The sequence below is a fragment of the Cololabis saira genome, chromosome 9 (genome assembly GCF_033807715.1).
Source record: "Cololabis saira isolate AMF1-May2022 chromosome 9, fColSai1.1, whole genome shotgun sequence".
Lineage (NCBI taxonomy): Eukaryota > Metazoa > Chordata > Actinopteri > Beloniformes > Belonidae > Cololabis > Cololabis saira.
Window position 1 is genome coordinate 7916037 of NC_084595.1, and position 23586 is coordinate 7939622.

At 40.0% G+C, this 23586-nt stretch overlaps 1 protein-coding gene across 1 annotated transcript; it reads left to right on the forward strand.

Moving 5' to 3' along the window:
• Positions 1 to 3945: 3945 nt before the first annotated feature.
• On the forward strand, positions 3946 to 16467 carry atad1a (ATPase family AAA domain containing 1a). Its single transcript, XM_061730371.1, has 10 exons — positions 3946 to 3987; positions 5189 to 5390; positions 6270 to 6368; positions 6495 to 6615; positions 6973 to 7173; positions 8457 to 8563; positions 10160 to 10249; positions 10471 to 10521; positions 10717 to 10889; positions 13514 to 16467. Exons 2-10 carry the CDS (start codon positions 5217 to 5219, stop codon positions 13644 to 13646), a joined length of 1149 nt encoding a protein of 382 aa, XP_061586355.1. The 5' UTR covers positions 3946 to 3987; positions 5189 to 5216; the 3' UTR covers positions 13647 to 16467.
• The last annotated feature ends 7119 nt before the right edge of the window (positions 16468 to 23586 follow it).

The following is a 23586-nucleotide window of genomic DNA, read 5'->3' on the forward strand; positions in this document are numbered from 1 at the left end:
ACTCGACCCTATCAAAAGCCTTTTCTGCGTCTAATGATAGCAAGAGAGAGGGCTTCTGTTGGTTGTTGATCAAATTTATTACATTAAGGGCTCTCCTTATATTGTCAGCTGCATATCGCCCCTTTATAAAACCTGATTGGTCTGGGTTGATCAACTTAGGTAGGATGGACTCCAGTCTTCTTGCTAAAAGTTTAGTGATAATCTTGTAGTCATGATCTAAGAGACTTATGGGTCTGTATGATGAGGGCTCTAAGGGGTCTTTACCACTCTTGTGTAATACACTAATATGAGCCAAGTTCATTGTCTGAGGGAGTACTTTTTTTTTACAAAAGTTATTCACCATTGACATAAAGATGGGTTGAATCTCAGGCCAAAATTCTTTATAAAACTCAACTGGGAACCCATCTGGTCCTGGGCTCTTATCTGAAGGCATTGAATTAATTGTGGCTAAGATTTCTGCTTGTGTAAATGGTGAATTTAAGAAATTTTGTTCCTGAGTAGAGACTTCCGGTAGCTTAATGTTACTCAGGTAATTATCCAATTCTTTCTGTGAGTATCCCCCTTGTGATTTATAAAGACTATTGTAAAAATCGAAGAATGTTTGGTTTATCTCTTTTGGGTGATAGGTAATCTTATTTTCTCTCGAGTGAATTGCTTTAATGTTTTTTTCAGCTTGCTCCTTCTTTATTTGAAGAGCTAATAATTTACCTGGTTTATTTCCAAATTCGTATTCTTTTTGTCGAGTATAATTCATTTTTTGTATGATCTCGTCTGATATCATGATGTTTAGTTTTGCTTTGACAGCAGTTAATTGTCTCCAGTTGTCCTCTGTGGGTGCATTTTTGTGAAGGTTTTCACATTGGGTTACTTCTCTCTCTAGTTCTTTTCTTTTAACCAATTTTTCGTGATTTTTAAATGAGGTATAGGAAATAAGAAGACCTCTTAATGTAGCTTTTGCTGCTTCCCAAATAATGTTGGGCTCTAAGGAGGGGTCATTGTTTTCTTTAATGTAATTTGTAATCCATACCTGCATTTTTGATTTAAATGTATTATCTTTAAGAAGAGAGCAGTTAAATTTCCATCGTTTAGAGATAAAACCTTTCTGATCAACTTGAATCGTTAGGTGGATTCTGGAATGGTCTGAGAGGATGATTGGATTTATTCTATCTATCTATCTATTTTAACATTTTTAATTGTTAATATCACAGATTTAAGTGTTACATGTATATTTACATGCGCTTAAATTAATTTTTTTCGGTGCTTATGCGTCACATTAAGGCACATCCTAGGTCACCTTTGTACAGACTCATTACTCCGGCATTTTAAAACCAACATGTTGTACATTTTTTTCCTTTTAATATTATTTGCTCTTTTGTATTGTACGACGGAGCATTAGGGCCAAACTAAGACAATAAAAAAAATGGAAATTACGAGAATAAAGTCATAATATGATGAGAATAAAGTCGTAAAATTATGAGAATAAAGTCATAATGTTGCGAGAATAAAGTCATAATGTTGCGAGAATAAAGTCGTAACATTACGAGAATAAAGTCGTAACATTACGAGAATAAAGTCATAATATAATGAGAATAAAGTCGTAAAATTACGAGAATAAAGTCATAATATAATGAGAATAAAGTCGGAAAATTACGAGAATAAAGTCGTAATATTATGAAAATATAATTTATGAGAACTCTAACAGGAAGAGCAGTCTTCTCCTTGTGTAAAAATGAGGAATATTGAGCATCTTGTGAAGTTATATTTATATATTTATAATATATTTAATATTACGACTTTATTCTCGTAATTTTACGACTTAATTCTAAAAATATTACGACTTTATTCTCGTAATTTTATGACTTCTCGTAATATTACGACTTTATTCTCATATTATTATGACTTTATTCTTGTAATTTCCATTTTTTTTGTCTTAGTTTGGCCCTAATACTCCGTCGTACTATTGCACCAATCACCACAACAAATTCCTTCTGTTAGTCCCGGGGCCAGAGCCCAAAATTTCACTTGTCAGTACCACTCAAGGTGACCAAACTTACTTGTGATTTTTGAAAAGATCCATGTCTGTAGATGCTATTTTGGTATGATAACCTTCCTGAGCGGCAGCTGTATCAGAGTTATCAGTCATGAAGTTACCACCCCCTTCAGAAAATTACATTTTAGATGCTGCTGCATATCCTGGTTTAGACTCATGTACAGGATTTCTGTCAATGTTTCACTATATTATCTTTGGTATCATTTTAAAGGAGACCTTTTAAGCATTCATTCAAGCTAAGATGTGAATCTTTCTGACCAACATAGAGGTCACTGCAGCTCTTTAAACTATAAACAACATACATTTTTACACAATTTCCACCTAAAAGATATACTATCTTTTAGCCCTGTGTCATCTAGGAACAACAGAGACACAAAATACAAAAAATGGAATACTCACAGGACCATAAGGATTCAGGAAATGTATAATATACTCAAACTATATCATTGTTGCAGGTCATTGTGAGCCTTAAACTAGAAGAGCATCATTAGGCTCAGACTATGAAACTATAACAGCCACTAATGTCACAAACTGGTCTTTATCCTGCAGATACAGGATGATACAGCTGCCACTCAGGAAGGTTATCATACCAGAATATCATTTAGTTTTTAATTTAGTTTATTTATTTGCATATAAAAAAAATATACAACTGCTAAAAATTCAGACAAACAGTGTGTAGAAAAAAAAGGAAACAACAAAAAAAAATGTGCAGGAGGAACCAAAAAAAACCCATAAGTTCTTGTCGATGTTTCCTCCTACAATGAAACAAACAATATCTACGGAAACATGTCAAACATAGGACAACTAAGGAGAATAAGCTAAATTACTAGAAAAACAGGAATCTGATGAGGATGTGCAGAGAAGTTCTGGAAATTAGTTGTTAAGCTTTGCTAAGCTGGGCTAGTAAAAATGTTGTGATTTGTTTTTTGAAAGTATTTGTACTCGAGCGTTCTCTAATATTGAGTGGTAAGATGTTCCAATAAAGAGGAATCTCTGAACCTAACTGAAAATTGGGAAAAAGTCGTCCTGAAAAAGGTGGGATGGAGATTGTTTGCAGACCTGGTATTGAAGTGATGAATTTGAGAATTGAATTGAAATAAAGATTGAAAACAGGTTGGAAGTAGCTTGTGAATGGATTGATAGACAAAAAGACAAATCTGAAAAACATTTACAGCAGAAATAGGGAGAATACTAAGGGATTGGAACAACGGGGTGGATCTAGTGAGTCTATTGGTGAATGTAATCATTTTGATAAAACGTTTTTGCAGGATAAAGATACAGTTGAGGTTGCTCATGAAGGTTCTTGCCCAAATGACATTGCAGTATGAAATATAAGGATAAATCATAGTATAATATAAATTAATACAGATTTTTCTTGGTAATAGATGCCGGATACGTCTGATTACTCCAATATTCTTCGCAATCTTGTTGGAGATGAGTGCAATATGATTTTTCCAAGTGAGATTTTCGTCAATCATAACACCTAGAAATTTAGTTACCGCAACTCTTTCCAAAATGTTATTGGAAATATGAACATTTGGAAAGGCCTTAGTAGCTTGTTGGTTTCTAGGGGAAAATAACATGTAGGAACTTTTCTTTATATTAAGTGATAACCAGGTGTCAACCTTGATCAATTCCATGTTCATTTCAGATATTAGTTTATGTCCATTGTTACCAGATAAAAACATTTACAGCAGAAATAGGGAGAATACTTAGGGATCTACAGACATGGATATTTTCAAAAATTATAAGCCAGTTTTGTGACTGAGTGCTGATATCTGGTCTGGCCCATGGACTAATGTTGTCGTGCTGCCCTCCAGTGGCCGGCCGGGAACACGCTCCCCGGAACTAAGGTTTTTGTTCCTACCCGAGTCGGAAAACGTGTTGCACCAATGCGGGTTTCTTATTGCAGTGGTCACGTTTCTCTTTCTATTTTAGTAAGTACGACTGCTTTTATTTCTAAAATATATCGGGATGTCACGTTTGTGTGCGGAGATAATGAAAAGGGGACAATGCTCTTAATTTGCTAGGTCATTTATTTGTTTATTTTTTACCTTTTTATGGGAGGGTTTGGTGGTTTTTGATGACAAGCAAGTAGCATCTTTAGCTTTAGATTTATACGTGTTATATCCTCATTTATATAAGATAATCATGTAACTGCTCTTGCTGCATTGGTGCATTTTCTTTTGTATGTTTCTGACCCTTTGAATGTCTGAGAAATAAATCACATATACAGGACTGTCTCAGAAAATTATAATATTGTGATAATGTTTCTTTATTTTCTGTAATGCAAAAATGTCATACATTCTGGATTCATTACAAATCAACTGAAATACTGCACGTCTTTTAATATTTTAATATTGCTGATCATGGCTTACTTTTTCATTTCATTTTGTAATAAATGTTGTTATTGCATTTTGAGAAGATTATTATAAAATGCACTTGCAACTTTTTTATTTTCTAGGAAATGTAATAACATGGTGTATTATGTAATAATACTTATTATTATTATATTATTATTATTATTATTATTAGTGAGTGACTTTTGTTGTTTTTTATGCATGTAGTTTATATAGTGTATATTTATATAGATGTATATAATAGTTGTATTTTCTAGATATTGATATACACTTACAGGACTGTCTCAGAAAATTAGAATATTGTGATAAAGTTCTTTATATTCTGTAATGCAATAAAAAAAAACAAAAATGTCATACATTCTGGATTCATTACAAATCAGCTGAAATATTGCAAGCCTTTTAATATTTAAATATTGCTGATTATGGCTTACAGTTTAAGATTAAGATTCCCAAAATATTCAAATTTTTTGAGATAGGATATTTTAGTTTTCTTAAACTGTAAGCCATAATCAGCAATATTAAAATAATAAAAGGCTTGCAATATTTCAGTTGATTTGTAATTAATCCAGAATGTATGACATTTTTGCATTACAGAAAATAAAGGACTTTATCACAATATTCTAATTTTCTGAGACAGTCCTGTACATGTTGGAAATAAAAATTCATTAATTCATTCATTCATTCATTACAAGATGCGGCTCAACGCTGCTGCATGGTTTTTCTGACTCTTTCCTGCTTTTTCCTCTCTATCTCTATGTCATTTCTCCCCTGGCTGCAGCCGATGTCCTGACGGCAGCGCTGCAGAAATGCTGCTGAAGGATCTCCCCAGAGACGCTCTGCTCCGGCCGCTGAGCAGGAGTGAAGTGCTGGGCATGCTGGTCCGGCTGACCATCTTCGGTGCTGCTACGTACTACAGCATCAAGTGGGTGGTGGAGGCCATGGATCCCACCGCTAAACAGAAAAACCAGTCCAAGAAAAGGGTAGGTGGAGGAAAGATACATGAAACAAGCAAGCGATTGTTACTGTTACAAAACTGGATTATTGTTTTGTAGTTTGGTCAAATACTTTAGTTAAAAATGTAAAGAAATTACAAGTGGCACAAAATAAAGCTGCACGTTGTGCTCTATTGTGTCTTTATAGCTCTAATGTGTCCAGCACCATAAGAATCTAGGCTGGTTATCTATAAGACAAAGGTTTACTTATACTTTGTTAAATTCTCTGAGAAATATACTGGTGACACGCTCTCCGAAACAACTGTGTGACAGATTCTATTATCATTTTGCTCACCATGGGTACAATACTAGAATAACATCAGAAAGGAGGTTCATACCAAGGGTGAGAACAAGTTTGATTCAGATAACTTTTTTTTACAGAGCCATGGTTGGCTGGAACTCTATACCAGTTTATATTTCTCATGCAGGAAGCAAAGATTGGTTTAAGTTGAAACAATATCTTTTAAAATGTAATGAATGATGATTTGTCATTTAGAAGGAACAAAGTGAAGGTTGAATAGAATTATAGGTAGTGTAAACCCTATCATAATAAAGGTGAAAAGTGGTCAAATAATTCTAGATAAAGTCATTTCAGGCAGGTATTGTTTATGAAGGTGTTTTATTTGATTTCATTTCTATGTATTTATGTCTGAGAATCATGGTGATTTAGTTTTATCTTCTGTGTGGATTGTGATTAAGGGAGTTGTGTCTATTATTGTTTTGTTTTGTTATGTATAATGTCTGTCTGTTATGTATTAAGTGTTAATACATAACAGACTGTTACAAACTGTTAAGATCTGCATGGACGCTGGTTGCAAATTGCAAGTCCTCTCACCTTCACCGGGGCTTCATGTTTCACCTCCCCAGGCAGAACAGCTGATGAAGAGAATCGGAGTGGAAGGAGTCAAACTGACGGACTATGAATTGAACATCGCGTCTCATCTAGTTGATCCACACACGATTAAGGTAAACCAGAGTCAGCGACGGTGACGTTACCAAGCAGCTCGACACTTTAATCTACCCCTTTTTTATGATGCTTTTCCTCCAAAGTTCTCCTAGCATTTGTCTCCCCTTTCCTCCCCGTTCCTGCAGGTTTCCTGGAGAGATATCGCCGGTCTGGAGGAGCTGATCAACGAGCTGCAGGACACGGTCATCTTACCGTTCCAGAAAAGACACCTCCTGCCCGGATCCAAACTCTTCCAGCCTCCTAAAGGTACCGCAGTAGGAAATACAGGACTGTCTCAGAAAATTAGAATATTGTGATTTTCTGTAATGCAATTACAAAAACAAAAATGTCATACATTCTGGATTCATTACAAATCAACTGAAATATTGCAAGCCTTTTATTATTTTAATATTGCTCATCATGACTTACAGTTTAAGAAAACTCAAATATCCTATCTCAAAAAATTAGACGGAGAAGAACAAAGGAGATGCAATAAAATGATCCCACCACGTGTGCGAGTGACAGCTAAGATGAGGAAGCTTCAAAGACTGCAGAGCCATGTTTATTTTCGGTCCACCTTTGGCTGAAAGAAACAGTGAACCCAGATCATCGTTGTCTTTCCAGGAGTTTTATTATTTGGTCCTCCGGGCTGTGGGAAGACCATGATCGCCAAGGCAACAGCCAAAGCCTCGGGATGCAAGTTTATAAACCTCCAGGCCTCCATGCTCACCGACATGTGGTACGGAGAATCCCAGAAGCTGACGGCTGCAGTTTTCTCTCTAGCCGTCAAAATCCAGCCGTGCATCGTCTTCATCGATGAGATTGGTGAGTTCATCATTTTTTCTTCATTAGGGCCCGAGCACTGACAGTGAAGGCCCTATTGTATCTGTAGGAATTCTTTCTTCTTTATTTTTCCGACGAAATGAGGGCCTTTTTTTCCCCCTAAACGTGCCCCAAAAGTCACCAAATTTTGCATGCAAGCCAGGCCTGGTGAAAAATTTGATATTTAATGGTTTGCATTAATGGACGTGGTAAAATGTCTCAACAGCGCCCCCTAGAAAACTTTGTGGCTCAAGCCCCACAATACGGTTTGACGTACATGCACGAAAATCGGTACACACCTGTATCATGTCGCAACTTAAAGAAAAGTCTCTTGGCGCCATGGCCGAAACCGAACAGGAAGTCGGCCAGTTTGAATTAATCGTGTCATTTTGGCGCTATTTATGCCATTCCTTCAGCCGTTAATACGGCCCGAACCTTAAAGGAGCATGAGGCTCCTTTTAAGAAATGAGACTCTCTAGCGCCACCCTTCACCATGACGGCCGTTGGGGGTACTGCAGCCAACAGTGAAGCCGGCACGGGAGAACGGGGAGAACGCACATGCAGCGTCATGTGACGTCACATCTGCAGGACAGCGCGGGAAATTCGGCCCCCGAATTGCAGCACATTTTGCAGCACACAGCCTGTTCAAGGCAAAGGAGAGATACAATAGAGGGCTCATTCTTTTGGGTTTGGAACGCTTCATCTGACATTATTACTAGAAAACTTAAAATGTATACAAATTTTTTTCACAAATCCTGCCTCAATCCTGCCTCAAGCTCCTTTAACGTGCACCCAGGTGTGTTATACATCAAAATGTGCATCTCCATCCTGCGACAAGGCGCATTACTTTTCTCAGTCAAAAGCGTTACGTGGCGACGCTAGACGCCAAAAAGCGTGCCCCCCTTCATGTGATTGGTCAATATCTGATAGTTCCTACTTTCTGCCATAACTTTTGAATGGTTTGATATAGAGAGTCGTGGGTGGTTTCATCCGCTAAATGTCCAGGTCTGAAGAATCTACATGCAAGTCATACAAGCTTCCACTGCAGCCTGAACGTGCACAAGGGTGGAGGACCGTTCATCACTGCTTGCAGCTTTAATTCTTTTTATAACAGGTCATTCAAGAAAACAAAAAAAATGAATACCATTTTCCTTGATGATTTGTTTCTAACAATTTTGGAAAGTCTTCTGAAGTAGCACTAGCACCAGAATAAGAGCATCCCTGACGGAGTAGCTGCAGACCCCCCCCCATTCTGTTCTCTCAGCTCACCATCTCTGATGTTCCAGATTCATTCCTGAGGAATCGCTCCAGCCTGGACCACGAGGCCACGGCCATGATGAAGGCCCAGTTCATGAGTCTGTGGGACGGCCTGGAAACCTCTTCAACCACACAGGTGACACAAAAAGATCCCTTCCAACTCTTCAAACTACCTTCCATGTTTTCAGAATCAGAATCAGGTTTATTTGGCAGTTTAGAAAAACAATGTATTTGACTTCGGATACACAGGCGGCGACACAGATGGTATTATGTGCCTGTTTCCAAGGGTAACACTGGGATAGGGGAGGAAAAAAAGGCATCTGTGTATAAATACGCAGTGTCAAGGTGCAAAAAACACCTCGGCGCACAAAGCAAACAACATCATCACGAAGACTTGCATGTGGGTATGGGTTAGGGTTACTGGGGGGGCTCCCGGCACAGTGCATCCAAGTGAGCGCCGCGGCTTCGTGGCGCTCAAACCCGGAGACTGCGTTGGGGGGGGCTGATAAGAGGGGGGGCCGGGAAGGCGTTGAGATGAGGGAGGTGTGGTTAAGGACTCAGCCAAAGTCCTTGATGTTATCAGACGTCTCGGTACAGTTCTGAAACAGGTCCACAGATGTTCCTGGGAGAGGGGAGGGCTAGTGGGGGCAGGTCCCCTTGTTTTCATTCCACCAGGGAGATTGTGACTAGAGCGGCCTGCCAAGCTGCTCTGTCAAGGTCAGATTATAGAATCAACAATTGTATTGAAAAAAACAGGCCGTTTCCAGTAATTTTCCGTCTGCCTTAAGTCTCTGGTTCATCAATGGCGACTCCAAACAGATGAATTTGTGGTCAATTCCCGCCAAGCCGAGCTTCCAACTTCTCCAAGGTCTTATCCATCTTGCCAATGAGCTCAAAAACCGCCCCTAGCCTGCAATTCTAAGAATCAGAATCAGAATCAGAAAGGGGGTTTATTGCCAAGTTTGTTAACACACACAAGGAATTTGTTGTGGTGATTGGTGCAATACAGTAAAAGTAAAAATAAAAATAAAAATATAAAAGCAAACAAGTATATGGAGATAAAATAAGAGATAGAATAAAGTAAAATGTATAAACAGAAATAAACAGAGATGTACAAAATGAGGATTAAAGAACAATATAGACTGAAATGTACAATATGGGGTTTTTAAAGTGTTGGATGTGAGTCTGTACAGATGTTACGGGGTTGGAATATTTACGTTAATGTAACGTAGAGTGGGATGGGGGGGCAGTCCGTAGTAGTCGGGGGGGAGGGGGGATCAGGGCCTTGTTGACGAGAATCACATCCAGCTTGCGGTTTTGCTCCCCCAGTGTTAAAGTCTGACGGTTAGTCGCAGAGCTGATCCCCCCAGCCACGTCCAGCAGCTCTGAAAGGGCCAGAACAGCTGTCGACGACTTACGCATTTGTCGATATACCAGGAATCCACCAACTCCAAAAAGCAGAAATCCTGTTATCATTAATCCAATTGTGAAGGCATCTTCAACGTCCTCGACGGACAGAATCGACAGGCACAGGATCCTCCAATGCTTCCATGAGTCCATCAAGTATCCAGCAAAAAATGTCCCGTCGGGGCAGGAGGGTTCCCTCATCCCCTGACTTTTCGTCGCAAAAATTTGGTCAATTGTGCTGAGAGACCAGTTAATCAATTCCATGATTGTAGAGAGTTTCACTTTCTGTATGTAAAGCAGCTGCTGGTAATCTGTAACGTTTCAGGTGATGGTGATGGGAGCGACGAACCGGCCGCAGGACGTGGATCCAGCCATCCTGCGCAGGATGCCGGCCACCTTTTACGTTGGCCTGCCAGTAAGACGTGAAAACACACACAACCACTGTAGATTCAGTCTTAATGATCATACATTGTATTTTCTCGTAGGAATTACATTATATTTAAGCAAGTAAATATGAATGAAAAATAGATTTTATGATGACAAATGCGATGTATCATAAATTACATCTTTTTTTTTGGGAAGAGGCTTTAAAACATGATTTACTTTGAAAGTAATAACTACCATCTTTCTCTGCAGAACCCGAGGCAAAGGCACGACATCCTGAGGCTGATTTTAGCCGGAGAAAATGTAAGTTTTATCTCGTCAAATGTGGGAAAAATCACACAACTTGCTGCTCTCTTGCGTCGTTCCATCTCACCTGCATTTTTCCCTGTCAAATCCCAGCCAGATAGACGGCATCACCCGTGAGCCGTTGGTTGTCTAAGGGAACCTAAAGACTTGTGACAGTTGCATTCTGGGTAACCGTCTGTCTCGACTTCACAGCTGAGCAACGCCATTAACCTGAAGGAGATCGCCGAGAAGACGGACGGATACTCGGGCAGCGACCTCAGGGAGCTCTGCCGCGACGCCGCCATGTACCGAGTCCGGGACTACGTACGCAAGGAGCAGATGAGGCAGATCGCTCAGCAGCTGCAGGAGGACGAGGACGAGGAAAAGTACGACTCGTTTTCACACCGTCATCCTGGTGTTTGTTAAACGTGTGCCCCGGGCGGTCTGGGAGGAATCACAGAGGCTTTACAGGGGGCGATTTAGTCTTATTTTTTAAGATGTGAAGATTTGACTGAGAATTCGAACAAAGGAACTTTTATTTTGAATGCCTAAATATTCAGGTTTTTAACTCCCTATTTAGATAAGAAAAAAAAAAAAAAACTTTTTTTTTTTTTTTAATTAATCGATTCCAAATCGTCACGTGACGCATCGCGATGCATCGACACATCGATGAATTGCACCCACCTCTAGCCTGTACAGTCGGAAAGGTCCGGTCCAGAGGGAATAAGCTTATAGGAATTATTATTTTTCACTTAAAGAAGCTTAATTTGTGCCTGAAAGCATAGATTAACAGTTGGGATCAGACTTTTAGTTTAGTTTGTCGGGGTCTTTTTTGACTGCACTGCTGAGCTTATTTTCTTATTTACCACATTAATTATTTCAGTCTTTTCTTATTTAATTGAAATCAATTGTTGACGCATCCTTTCAACTTTGTAATTACTGATGCCACCTACATCCAGATCTTTTCCTGTTACATACTCAAATAATCCAGTTTCTAGAAGTAATTTATGTAATAAATATAGTTAGTAATAATAGAGTTTCAATGGCTGCAGTAAAATCTAATGACACACAGAGGTTTCATTGGCTTATAGAAAACCTTTATAAAAATATAAAATCAGTGTAACCTGTTCCTCTGCTGTTGCTAAGCAACTGGTGAAACTCCTATTGGAGCAAATGCATTATAAACATTTAAACTTTTAGTTTTTCAGAAATCAATGATGACACCATGTGGCGTTAAATGCCGGGGGTTTGCTGTTGTCAGTAATCAGCAAGTGGGGGGAAAAAAATCCCCATCAAAATGTTTTTTCTTTAGCAGCAAAAGTATAAATTAAACACCACAAAGTAGTATTGAATATTTAAAAAGGAAGTAGTGGGACCAGCTTTCATCACAGTCGTGAATCTTTACCTGCAGTGATGTCAAAAACAGAAAAATGCTCTCTTTTCTCTACTAACATGTTACAAATGAGGTAATAATGAAAATAAAAGCTCAGATTCACACTTACACAGGGCGTATTCACGACATGTTGTTATTTGCTAGACAAAAACCAAATTGCAGGAGGAATGAGTAAGAAATAAATAGAGCCGGAATAAAGAGGATGAGTAGCAGCCAGGCGAGATTCTTCAAACGCTTTCTCATGCAGATGTTTAGTTTAGTTTATTTGCACATAAAAAAAATATATATACAACCGCCAAAAATTCAGACGAACAGTATGTAGAAAAAAAAAGGAAACAAAAAAAAAAAGAAATACAATGCAACAGAAAAAATGTGCAGGAGGAACCAAAAAAAACCCATAAGGGCTTGTCGATGGTTCCTCCTATAATGAAACAAAGAATATCTACAGAGATATGTAAACTATAGGACAACTAAGGAGAATAAGCTAAATTAATAGAAAAACAGGAATCTGATGAGGATGTGCAGAGAAAGTTCTGGAAATGAGTTGTTAAGCTTTGCTAAACTGGGTTAGCAAAAATGTTGTGATTTGTTTTTTGAAAGTATTTGTGCTCGAGCGTTCTCTAATATTGAGTGGTAAGATGTTCCAATAAAGAGGAACCTCTGAACCTATTGTAACTGAAAATTGGGAAAAAGTCGTCCTGAAAAAGGTGGGATGGAGATTGTTTGCAGACCTGGTATTGAAGTGATGAATTTGGGAATTGAATTGAAATAAAGAATGAAAACAGGTTGGAAGTAGCTTGTGGATGGATTGATAGACAAAAAGACAAATCTGAAAAACATTTACAGCAGAAATAGGGAGAATACTTAGGGATTGGAACAATGGGGTGGATCTAGTGAGTCTATTGGAAAATGTAATCATTTTTATAAAACGTTTTTGCAGGATAAAGATACAGTTGAGGTTGCTCATGAAGGTTCTTGCCCAAATGACATTGCAATATGAAATATAAGGATAAATCATAGTATAATATAAATTAATACAGATTTTTCTTGGTAATAGATGCCTTATACGTCTGATTACTCCAATATTCTTCTCAATCTTGTTGGAGATGAGTGCAATATGATTTTTCCAAGTGAGATTTTCATCAATCATAACACGGCATTTGGCCACAGATCACATCTGACTGTAAATTGCTTTTTGTCTCTCACTTGGCTTGTTTATTCCTGCCTTTTGTACTTTGAACTTACTGTATAAAAAGTCATGATTCCAACCACTCTTGGTCAGCACACCAACCCAGACACGCTCTGTAGGTCTGCTCACCGCCGGCTTACTGAATAAAACTCACTACACCACAGCAGACTTCTGAACAGGTTTTGGTAATATTCTTCAAAAGTGGAGAAGCGCAAAGTGGAGTCGGGCTGAGTAGGTACTTGTGTAAAAGCGCCATAAGTTTGTATCTTAAGAGACTGGGAAATAAAATGAGATGGTCAAACAACAAGACTAGGGGTGCCTGAGACTTATCCACCAGAGGAAAAGTGCTCAGCGAGTGTTCATGTACGGTTCACGTTGGACGGCTGCTCGGCCTCTCTGACCTCTGACCTCTCCTCTCCCGTCTGCAGCCCCGTGGACGAGGACTGGTTCCGACCGGTCACCCAGCTGGACCTCCTGTTTGGACTGGAGAAGATGAAGGAAGCCAAGCAGGTGACGGCTGCCGTGTTACCGCCGGTACCAGCGGAGGTTCCTCTGGACTGAACACTTCCTTCTCCTCCTCCTTCACTCGTCTTCTCTCCCATTCCTCAATGTTTTGTTTTCCATCAACCTGCCCAGCAGGAACTCTGCCAAATCATGAGATTTGTAGCTGAGTGTTCTGAAACTTGTTCGTCTGAGAAGCTTCCATTTATCCAAAGCCCTTCACATGTACAGGTGCAACATTTGAGACTTTTGCCATTCAGACTTGCTCCGTCTGAGAAACTCCAACTGCAATAAGGGTTAGTTTGATTTCCACATGTTCATGACCAGCCAGGACTTTGGGGACTCCTGATCAGTGTATCCACTTTCTTTTATAAGGGTTTCAGATCTCTGTAAAATGTTTGGGCTAAACCAGGGGTCGGCAACCCGCGGCTCTTTAGCGCCGCCCTAGTGGCTCCTGGAGCTTTTTCAAAAATCTTTGACCTTTTTTTTTCTTTTTTCCCTTTTTTCTTTTTTTTTCTTTTTTTCTCTTTTTCTTCCTTTTTCCTTTCCCTTTTAATCTCAATATTTTTACTTTTTTCTCGAAATTTTGACTTTTCTTGACATTTCGACTTTTGTCTCAAGATTCTACTTCAACATTAATCTTGACATTTCGACTTTTTTCTCGAAGTGCATAATGAAAAAAGAAATCTTCCCCCAGTTATAACTAATATAAAAACATGCAGCATGTGTTGTCTTCATTCTAAGGCTTATACAAGACTTTTCATCTTTTGTGGCTCCAGGCATATTTGTTTTTTGTGTTTTTGGTCCAATATGGCTCTAAAACATTTTGGGTTGCCGACCCCTGAACTAAACCATTTCATTAGGGTTGTAGTCCCGGCGCCGTGGACGAGATCATCATGGTGCTCCCTGTATGTGTGACACCAAAAAATCTTTACCGAGGAACAAAGAACCCAGCAAAAACTCCGTTTTAGTTTGAGATTTAAGAATTGATGTGCTTTTTTTTTAAGTTAGTTGCAGGTTTCCTTCAATTTCATAACTTTTTTTTTTTTATTCTTTTTTTCAAAGCTCTTTAGATCAAAACTTCAGACCGCTGTTTCTTCTGTGATACAGTGCTAGTGTTTAGACTTTGTTTTTTGGTTTAACAGTGGATTAATTTAATCTTCCAGAGCTGGTCTACACTGACTGCGTTTACATGCAGTCAATAATCCTTTTAAAACCCAAATTTGCATGGCCATGTAAACACCAATAACCCCTTTGAATAACCCGAATTTGCTCATATTCTGGTTTTTAAAAACCCCAATATGACCCCTGGGTTACTCCTTTTAAAACCCGAATATTGGGTCATGTAAACGCCTAACGGAACATGAATTTGTTTTCTGCACATGCTCTGTTCACAAGGAATCCTGGTCTTTTGAGTCCAGGAAGTTCTTATAAACACGGAGAAACACAAGACCAGGAGGAGACTAATCACTTCATAAATGTAATGAAGGATATGAACATTTCTGCATTTGTAGACGGTAGAAAGTACCGGGATAGCCAGATTTACAAGAAGGTGAGAGAAAAGTTGCGCGAAGCAGCATTTGTTTTGAATTTGGATACAGGAAGAAGAAGCGGAAATGACGGTAATTGCGTCATGATGTTCTCCGTGCGTTGCTGGTTTGATCCAGATATCCCAAATGATTAATCACCATGTAAACGGAATATTCCCAATGTTTCAGTAACCGGAATATTAGCAATAACCCGTATTCTGACTGCATGTAAACGTAGTCAATGTTGTCCATTACGTCCTTGCTGTTCAGATTTCTCACTCAATGGAAAATTGTAAACCTGCATGATTTACTCAACGTCCATAATCCCTGCTCCCACGGAGCATCATCACCGTTATTTCTTTTGAAATAATGATGACATAAAACAAATATATATACACAGTCAATGTTTAATAGTGGTAGATTATTCAGATCAAATCTCCAGTGTATGAAAAAGGAGATCAGATGCAGCTGAAATAAAATATTTGCACTCGTTTTCAGTTTTAGTCATGAAATCATTTGCAGCTTAAGTCGTCGCCGAGTGGAGTTGCAGTTCAGGCTGTTTGCAGTTAATTTGTGAGGGAATAAGTCTCCCAAAACAAAATTCACGAAAATATCCATCCTGTGTTGTTTGAGGAGAGTAAAACCCTGGAAAAAAACCTACGGCCGGTGTCGTATCCGGGAGAGATGGAACTGCCGGGTTTTATCCTGAAAAGTAGTCGGGAGAGTGTAGCTGATACCGCGTCTTGTCTTGTCTTGTTAAAATGCCTGTCATGTTCACTTTCTTTGAATTTTATGTTATCATCATCATCATCATCATCATCATCATCATCAGCATCATCAGCGAGTCCGCCTGGTTTTGCCTTCAGTGTTTTTATGGGTTTATTGTAATTGCTGCCACTGCAACACGTACATGGTGAATTCATTTTTCTTGAAGGAGATCATGGTTTTTAAGTCTTGTCCATTATACTGTCGTGTCTGTCCATGTGGTGGCGCTGCCGCTTCTCCATCTTCCCCCTAAGCACTTGTTGCAGCTTTTATTTAAAGCCCTTTTTATTTCATTATGTTTAAAACACAAGAACTTGTGTAGCTTTTCTTTTTTTCTCTCCTTTTATTGGGTTATCAAGTCAAGTTTAGACGTCTGACGCTCGTCATTCCAGTCCCTGGGGTGATGGTTAAAGGTCCAGCCGTTGCCATGGAAACCAGAGAACAGCAAACGCAATATCACCAATCACGCTGCGCCCGTTTGTAACAATCAACCTGTCAAAATGTCTGTTGAATGTGAAATGTAAGACGTTCTGTAAAGTGTAATTTATTAAAATACATCCAAGCATACATGCTCCTTTTTTTTCTCTTCTTCTCCAAACAGCTCAATCGTTTGAGCTTTACTCTATTTGTTTTAAACCCTTATATTTCCAAGCAATAAATAAAAACTTGAAAAGTTCATCAGTTGGGGCTGTCTCAGTATCATCTCCACACACACGGTTACTGGTGACAAGACTTAGTTAGTTTTAATTTATTCTTTTGGAAATTCTTTTTGCATCTGTGGCAGTCAGAATACTACGACGGAGTATTAGGGGCAAACTAAGACCAAAAAAAAAGGAAATTACGAGAATAAAGTCATAATAATATGAGAATAAAGTTGTAAAATTACGAGAATAAAGTCGTAATATTTTTAGAATAAAGTAATATTTTGAGAATAAAGTCGTAATATTAAATATATTATAAATATATAAATATAACTTCACAAGATGCTCAATATTCCTCATTTTAACACAGGGAGAAGACTCTTCCTGTTAGAGTTCTCATAAATTATATTCTCATAATATTACGACTTTATTCTCATAAATTACGACTTTATTCTCGTAATATTACGACTTTATTCTATTACAACTTTATTCTCGCAACATTATGACTTTATTCTCGTAATTTTACGACTTTATTCTCATTATATTATGACTTTATTCTCGTAATTTTACGACTTTATTCTCATTATATTATGACTTTATTCTCGTAATTTCCAATTTTTTTTTTTTTGTCTTTAGTCTTAGTCTCTTTAGTCTTTGTCTTTAGTCTTTTTGGCCCTAATACTCCGTCGTAGAATACATAGTCAAAAACAAAAAAAAAAACATGTTGGTTCTGAATCAGGGATGGGCAACACTGTCGTGTTTGACATGTTGTTCTTAATCGCTCTGATACAACTGGCCGTGTCATTAACCGAGTTGTGCTGAACATGACGACCACTAATTTGAATGTGGTGCGTTAAAGCAGGAACACGACTAAAACTTGCAGGACGGCGGTCCAACCCTGTTCCTGATACTGGCGGTGAGGTGGTGGGTGATGATGATAAAGAGCTGTGGCAGCTCGTTGCCAAGGCGACAGATCGCCAAACCTTTACCAGCACACGCCTACATACAGGGAAGACAGACGAGGGTCAAGATGATAGTTCAGTGTTTTCTTTTTTTAAGAAGTTATAAAAGCATAATGCTATACGCCAAATTCATCTTTGTGTATTTTATTATTTCCCTCTTAGCAAATGAACTGCCGTGGAAGGACCAGCGTAGGCAGGAAAGAGGGCCTTTAAGTAAAGTAATTGATATTGAAAACGCCGGAAGAAATTAACTCTTAGTTTCTGTGTCAATTGAGACAAAACGGCTTCATAAATATTTATCCAGTCGTATATTAGCCAGTGAAATATTGTAGCAGTGTCAATTTTCTCGCCAAGTATGGACACACTGCGTGTCTTACATTCATTTTGGATCTGGGAAAGAGAGTTAGTTCATTAAAGTTCTCGTCCTCGATGGTGATTTCATCTGCAGGAGCAGTCAGAATATGCTCCCTGAAAGGATTCAGTAACGAGCCAAAGTTGACCTAACCAGCTTTTACCCCCTAATTCAGTTTGTATGTCTCACGCCTCCAGATTTAAAATGGGAGTTACTAAATCTGTTTGGGCCAGTTATCCAGCGGCTTCAAACTTCCACTGAATAGGAATTGATCATGTGTAATCAGAGCCTTGAATGGTGTGAGTAGATGGGATAATAGTGTCTACCCGGTAGATTTTTGTCATTATTCTTTGGGTTGATAATGGCTTTCACAGCTACTGCTATTGAAAACTAAACTTAGGCTCAGTAGATGTTTTGTCACCATTCTACGCTCAACTACACATTTCAGACCTAACCTTAACCTCACCCTCACCCTAAACCTAACCTTAACCTAACCCTGAACCCAAATTCTAACCGGTGACAAAACATCTACTGAGCCTAAGTTTCGTTTTCAATAGCAGGGATGTATACGGAGCCTGTGAAGGATCATGCAATATATTTTTAATGTTGACAGAATCGAGCGCACGTTTTATTAACTCGTTCGCGCGATTTAATAAAACGTGAGCACATTTTATCAACTCGTGTGCACGTTTAATTAAATTGTGCGCACGAGTTAATATAACGTGCTCACGAGTTATTAAATCATGAACACGATTTAATGAATCGTACACACAAGTTAATAAAACGTTTGCACATTTTTTTTACTAAATTGTGCGCACGATTTGGTTAAACAAGCTCTCGTTTTCCTTAATTGAGTGCTCTCTCCTCTGCACATCCTCTGTCCTGACTCGCAACCGTTATTTATGCATTTCTTGTGCATCCAACGAAACCCATGGAGTCTTCCTGCAGGGCCTTGGAGTTGGCCCAAAATAAAATCAATGAGGAGACCTAGATCATCATAATTCCGACGGTGGAGATTACTTGCTCTAAGCATTCTTTTTAAAGTGGCTAGACTGATCACTATACCATGTTGGGTGGCTAGAGTTGCCAGCATTTCTTTTTGCGCCATGCCTAACCCATGGTAAATTCTTAGGAGATCCATGTTTAAAGGATCTTAATGCCCTTATGGCTGATAAGGGACGCATTACAGCACGATTGAATATAACGTGCGCACGTTATATTATATTATATATGATATTATATTATATTATATAGCTGGGAAAGCCATTATCAACCCAAAGAATAATGACAAAAATCTAACGGGTAGACAGTATCCCATCTACTCACACCATTCAAGGCTCTGATTACACATGACACATTCCTATTCAGTGGACTGATAGCATTTGAAACGGGTGCGTTATCTGAAGTCTTTAAATCTGAAAAATCTGAAAAAAATCGGGGCAACATATCATATTGGTGTAAATGATCAAGGGAAAAACCAAAAAAGCTTTCCAAGGATTTATCGTGTTGTCCCATCACACTAGCTGTTTATAAAGATGATAATGGTTGATATTTTAAGCCGCTCCTGGACACGGTCCGAAACCAGGCTGAGCTGCTCCCTAAACCTCTGATCCGTTTGTTTGGTTTTTATGCGTGGCCTTAGCTGAGCCGGCTCCAACAGACATCTGACCCTGCAAAGGATTGACATGTGTGTACGTAAAAGATGGATACATGGATGTTTGTTTTTCTTGTTGTTTGTTGAAAGAGCCGTATTGGATCAAAAACACAATAAACAAATATATCTGGAGCCACAAAAAATGAAAAGTCTTGTATAAGCCTTAGAATGAAGACAACACATGCTGCATGTTTCTATATTAGTTATAACTGGGGGAGGATATTTTTTCTTTTCATTATGCAGTTCGAGAAAAAAGTTGAAATGTCGAGATTAATGTTGAAATACAATCTTGAGAAAAAAGTTGAAATGTCGAGAAATGTCGAGAAATATGTCGAAATGTCAAGTAAAAAGTCAAAATTTTGAGAACAAACTCGAAACTCGTCGGGATTAATAATGAAGTACAATCTCGAGAAAGAAGTCGAAATGTCAGGAAAAAAGTCGAACTGTTGAGAAAAAAGTCAAAATTTCGAGAAAAAAGTCAAAATGTTGAGAAAAAAGTCGAAATAGTCGCAAAAAAATTCAAAATCTCGAGAAAAACGTTGAAATGTCGAGATTAAAAAGGACAGGAATAAGGAAGAAAAAAAGTAAAAAAAAAGAAAAAAGAAGAAGAAAAAGAATAAAGTAAAAAAAAAAAGAAAAAAGAAGAAAAAAGTTAAAAAAAAGGTCAAACATTGTTGTTCTGGGTGCCCACCCAGAACACAGATAAGACCCCCCAATGCTAAGCATCTGCTTTTCCCCACCGTCTCCTCTTCAACAATGGTATGTGTATCGTATTTAACCTCTAATCTAATCTACCCGTACCATCAGGGGGTTGGCTCCGTGTCTTAATCAATACGAGGTTACTTTGAATATAAAGAGAAAGCCCACCAGTGTTATAAATTCTTTGAGCTTTTAACAATTTCATGAAATCCTAACAAGGCTTTGAGGGTTAACTAAATACTAAGTTTAGGCCATCTGGTTCTGTGGATGCTCCTGTTGCATTTTTGATCAGGTGGGGGGGCATTCACATCAGTGCTAGCTTTATTTTGTGATATTTGCACGCGCTGTCATTACCAAACTAAAGACAATTAAAGCTGCAAGCAGCGATGAACGGGCCCTCGCACCCTTGTGCACGTTCAGGCTGCAGTGGAAGCTTGTATGACTTGCATGTAGATGTCTTCAGGCCTGGACATTTAGCGGATGAAACCACCCACGACTCTCTGTATCAAACCATTCAAAAGTTATAGCAGAAAATAGGAACTATCAGATATCGACCTATCAGAAGAACGGGCGGGACTAATTCATGCCAATGAAGGTCAAGGACTCAAAACTAAGTCCGATGACACCAGGACATCAGGAGGTCGTCCTCGGTGTCAGGCCGACCGCCGAGACGGCCGTTCTCGGGACCGGGCCCGGGGTGGCCTCGGGCCAGACGGCATTCGCCGCCGTGGCCGGGGTGCGTCCAGGACCACCCCCTCCCCGATGCAGCACTGCTCCGGCAGCTCATCCACTTCTGGAGCTGGCGCGTCCAGGACCGCCTCCGCCGTAACGCAGCACTGCTCCGGCCGCTGGTCCGTCCCCGTCTCCGCGACGAACCTCAGGCGTGGCGCCGGGGTGGGTCGCGCTGCGGGTCGCGCTGCGGGTCGCGCTGCGGGTCGCGCTGCGGGTTGCGCTGCGGGTCGCGCTGCGGGTCGCGCTGCGGGTCGCGCTGCGGGTCCCCCTGTCGCTGACGTTGCCTCAGGAGCCGTCGCCTGGTGGCCTGCAGCCTCGGCCTCCCGGCCTGTCAGCTGCAGCACCACCAGCGCTGCCGCGGCGAAACCTCAGGCGTGGCGCCGGGTTGGGTCGCTCCGCGGGTCCCGCAGCCTCTGCCTCCCGGCCTGCCGGCTGCGGTGCCACCAGCGCTTCCAGCGCCGCGAGCTGCTGCTCACCCTGGCCCTGAAGCAGGACTGCCAGGTCCGCCAGGGCATGGGCCAGCGCTTCCAGGACCCGCTCCGTGCCTCCCTCCTCCATCCTGTCGGGCCCCACGTTGGGCGCCAGTGTAGCAGGGCTAGTGCTACGGGGGCCGACCGACAGGACAGAGAGGACACGGAGTTTCAGTGCACAACCCCTTTTATTTTAGCCCTTCTTCACCCAAGACACACGTGCACAGCAGAACCTTCTCCAGCAGCGGCACCTTCTCCCAGCAGACCTTCTCTGGAGTGCAGCTGCTCCTTAAGAAGGCAGGCAGGGTGGAGAGGTTGATTGGACACACCTGTGTCCAATCCGCTGAGTGGCTCCTCCACCCTGCCACAGGCAGCCATTAACCAGCCCACCAGTGAAACCAGACAACTCACCAGAATAACAGGTGTGGACCATGCTGACCTGCCAGATGCTTTTAAGCTGTTTTTTGCCAGATTTGAAAGGCCCCTGTCAGAGGATGTCCCTAAGGTAAGAGAGTCACTGACACCTCTAAATGACATTGAAATATCCCAGAATCAGGTCGTAACCCTGTTTAAAAAAACAAAAATAGGGAAGGCTGCTGGCCCTGACGCCATATGTGGACACACATTGCGCCACTGCGCTGACCAGCTTGGGGAAATTTTCACAACCATCTTTCCGATGTGTGCAAATAGTGGTCAGATACCTACTGCATGGAAAAAATCAACCATCATTCCTATCCCCAAATCAAAAAAACCCAAGGAACTAAATGAATACAAGCCAATAGCACTGACCTCTTTGGTAATGAAAAGCTTCGAAAAAATCCTGAAAGAAGAAATTGTTTCATTAACTTCTGACAAACTGGACCCTTTCCAGTTTGCCTATCGGGCGGGTAGAGGTGTGGAGGATGCGAAGTTCTTCATTTTAGATAGATTATACAAGCACCTCGAACAACCTAAATCCCATGCCAGACTTTTATTTGCTGATTTTAGCTCTGCTTTCAAAAAGATGCAGCCTCATATTTTAATTGAAAGACTATCCTCTCATTTTATGCTACCGGATCAGATTTTATTGATGATTTTAAACGTTTTAACAAATAGACTGCAGCAGGTCTTTGTGAAGGGACACATGTCCCCTGCCCTACTGTCAAACACAGGCTCCCCCCAGGGCTGTGTCCTTCTCCCCTGCTTTTTATTCTTTACACAGACAGTTGCAGATCCTCTCAAGAAAACAGCTGTCTTGTCAAGTTTTCAGATGACACAGTCTTACTGTCTCTTCTTCAGGGCCGCCAATCAAATCATGGTTGTGCCCTCCCTGAATTTATCAAATGGTTGGAAAATAGGTTGCTCCCTCGACCTAAATGTATCAAAAACCAAAGAAATTATCATAGATTTCAGGAAATCTAGTGTTGATCCCAAACCGAGCACTATTCACAATGAAGAGGTACAAATAGTACAAACGTACAAATACTTGGGCACTGTGTTCGACTCGCAATTGAAATTCAATGAAAACACTGACGGCATTGTAAAGCTAGCAAACCAAAGGATCTATCTGCTGAGGAAACTCAACTCTTTTGGTATCAGCAGAAACATCGTGTGTACCTTTTATCAAACTTTTATTGAGTCTTTTAACATTGTCTTTTATATGTTGGTTTGGTGGTCTATCCATTAAAGACAAGAAGTGTCTGAATGACATTATCAGAGTTTGCTCTAAAATGACTGGAGTCCAGCTTAAAGACCTCTGCTCTCTCTGGAAAGCACGGGTGGTGCAGAAAGCAGACAGGATACTCTCCCACCCTGATCATGCTCTGGCCAACCACTTTGTAATTATGCCCTCAGGTCGGCGGTATCATGTGCCGGTGCGGAAAACAAACCGCTATGCAAATTCGTTTATTCCATCTGCCATAAGGCTGCTAAATGCACAATGAATCTTGGAAGTTTTCTTGCCATGAACTACTGTAAACTGTGAACCATGAAGTATTTGCATTCTGCTCTGCTGTCACTGGTTGTGGTTGTTGTTGCTGATGTGATCATGGATATTGGCTGTTTGGTGTATTGTGTTTTGTTGCTATGGACAGGCCGACTGTAGAAATTAATTGCCGTTTGGGACTAATAAAGTATTCGGAATCTGAATCTGAATCGAATCATGTTTTAAACTTATGTAAAAGTGATGTAAGTGAAAACAAGGTTTAAAATAAACAA

Coding starts and splice junctions, on each gene's coding strand:
- atad1a (XM_061730371.1), top strand. CDS start 5,217: ATGCTGCTGAAGGATCTCCCCAGAGACGCTCTGCTCCGGCCGCTGAGC. Junction 6,369..6,494: donor TTGATCCACACACGATTAAG/GTAAACCAGAGT, acceptor CCGTTCCTGCAG/GTTTCCTGGAGAGATATCGC. Junction 10,250..10,470: donor CCTTTTACGTTGGCCTGCCA/GTAAGACGTGAA, acceptor CTTTCTCTGCAG/AACCCGAGGCAAAGGCACGA.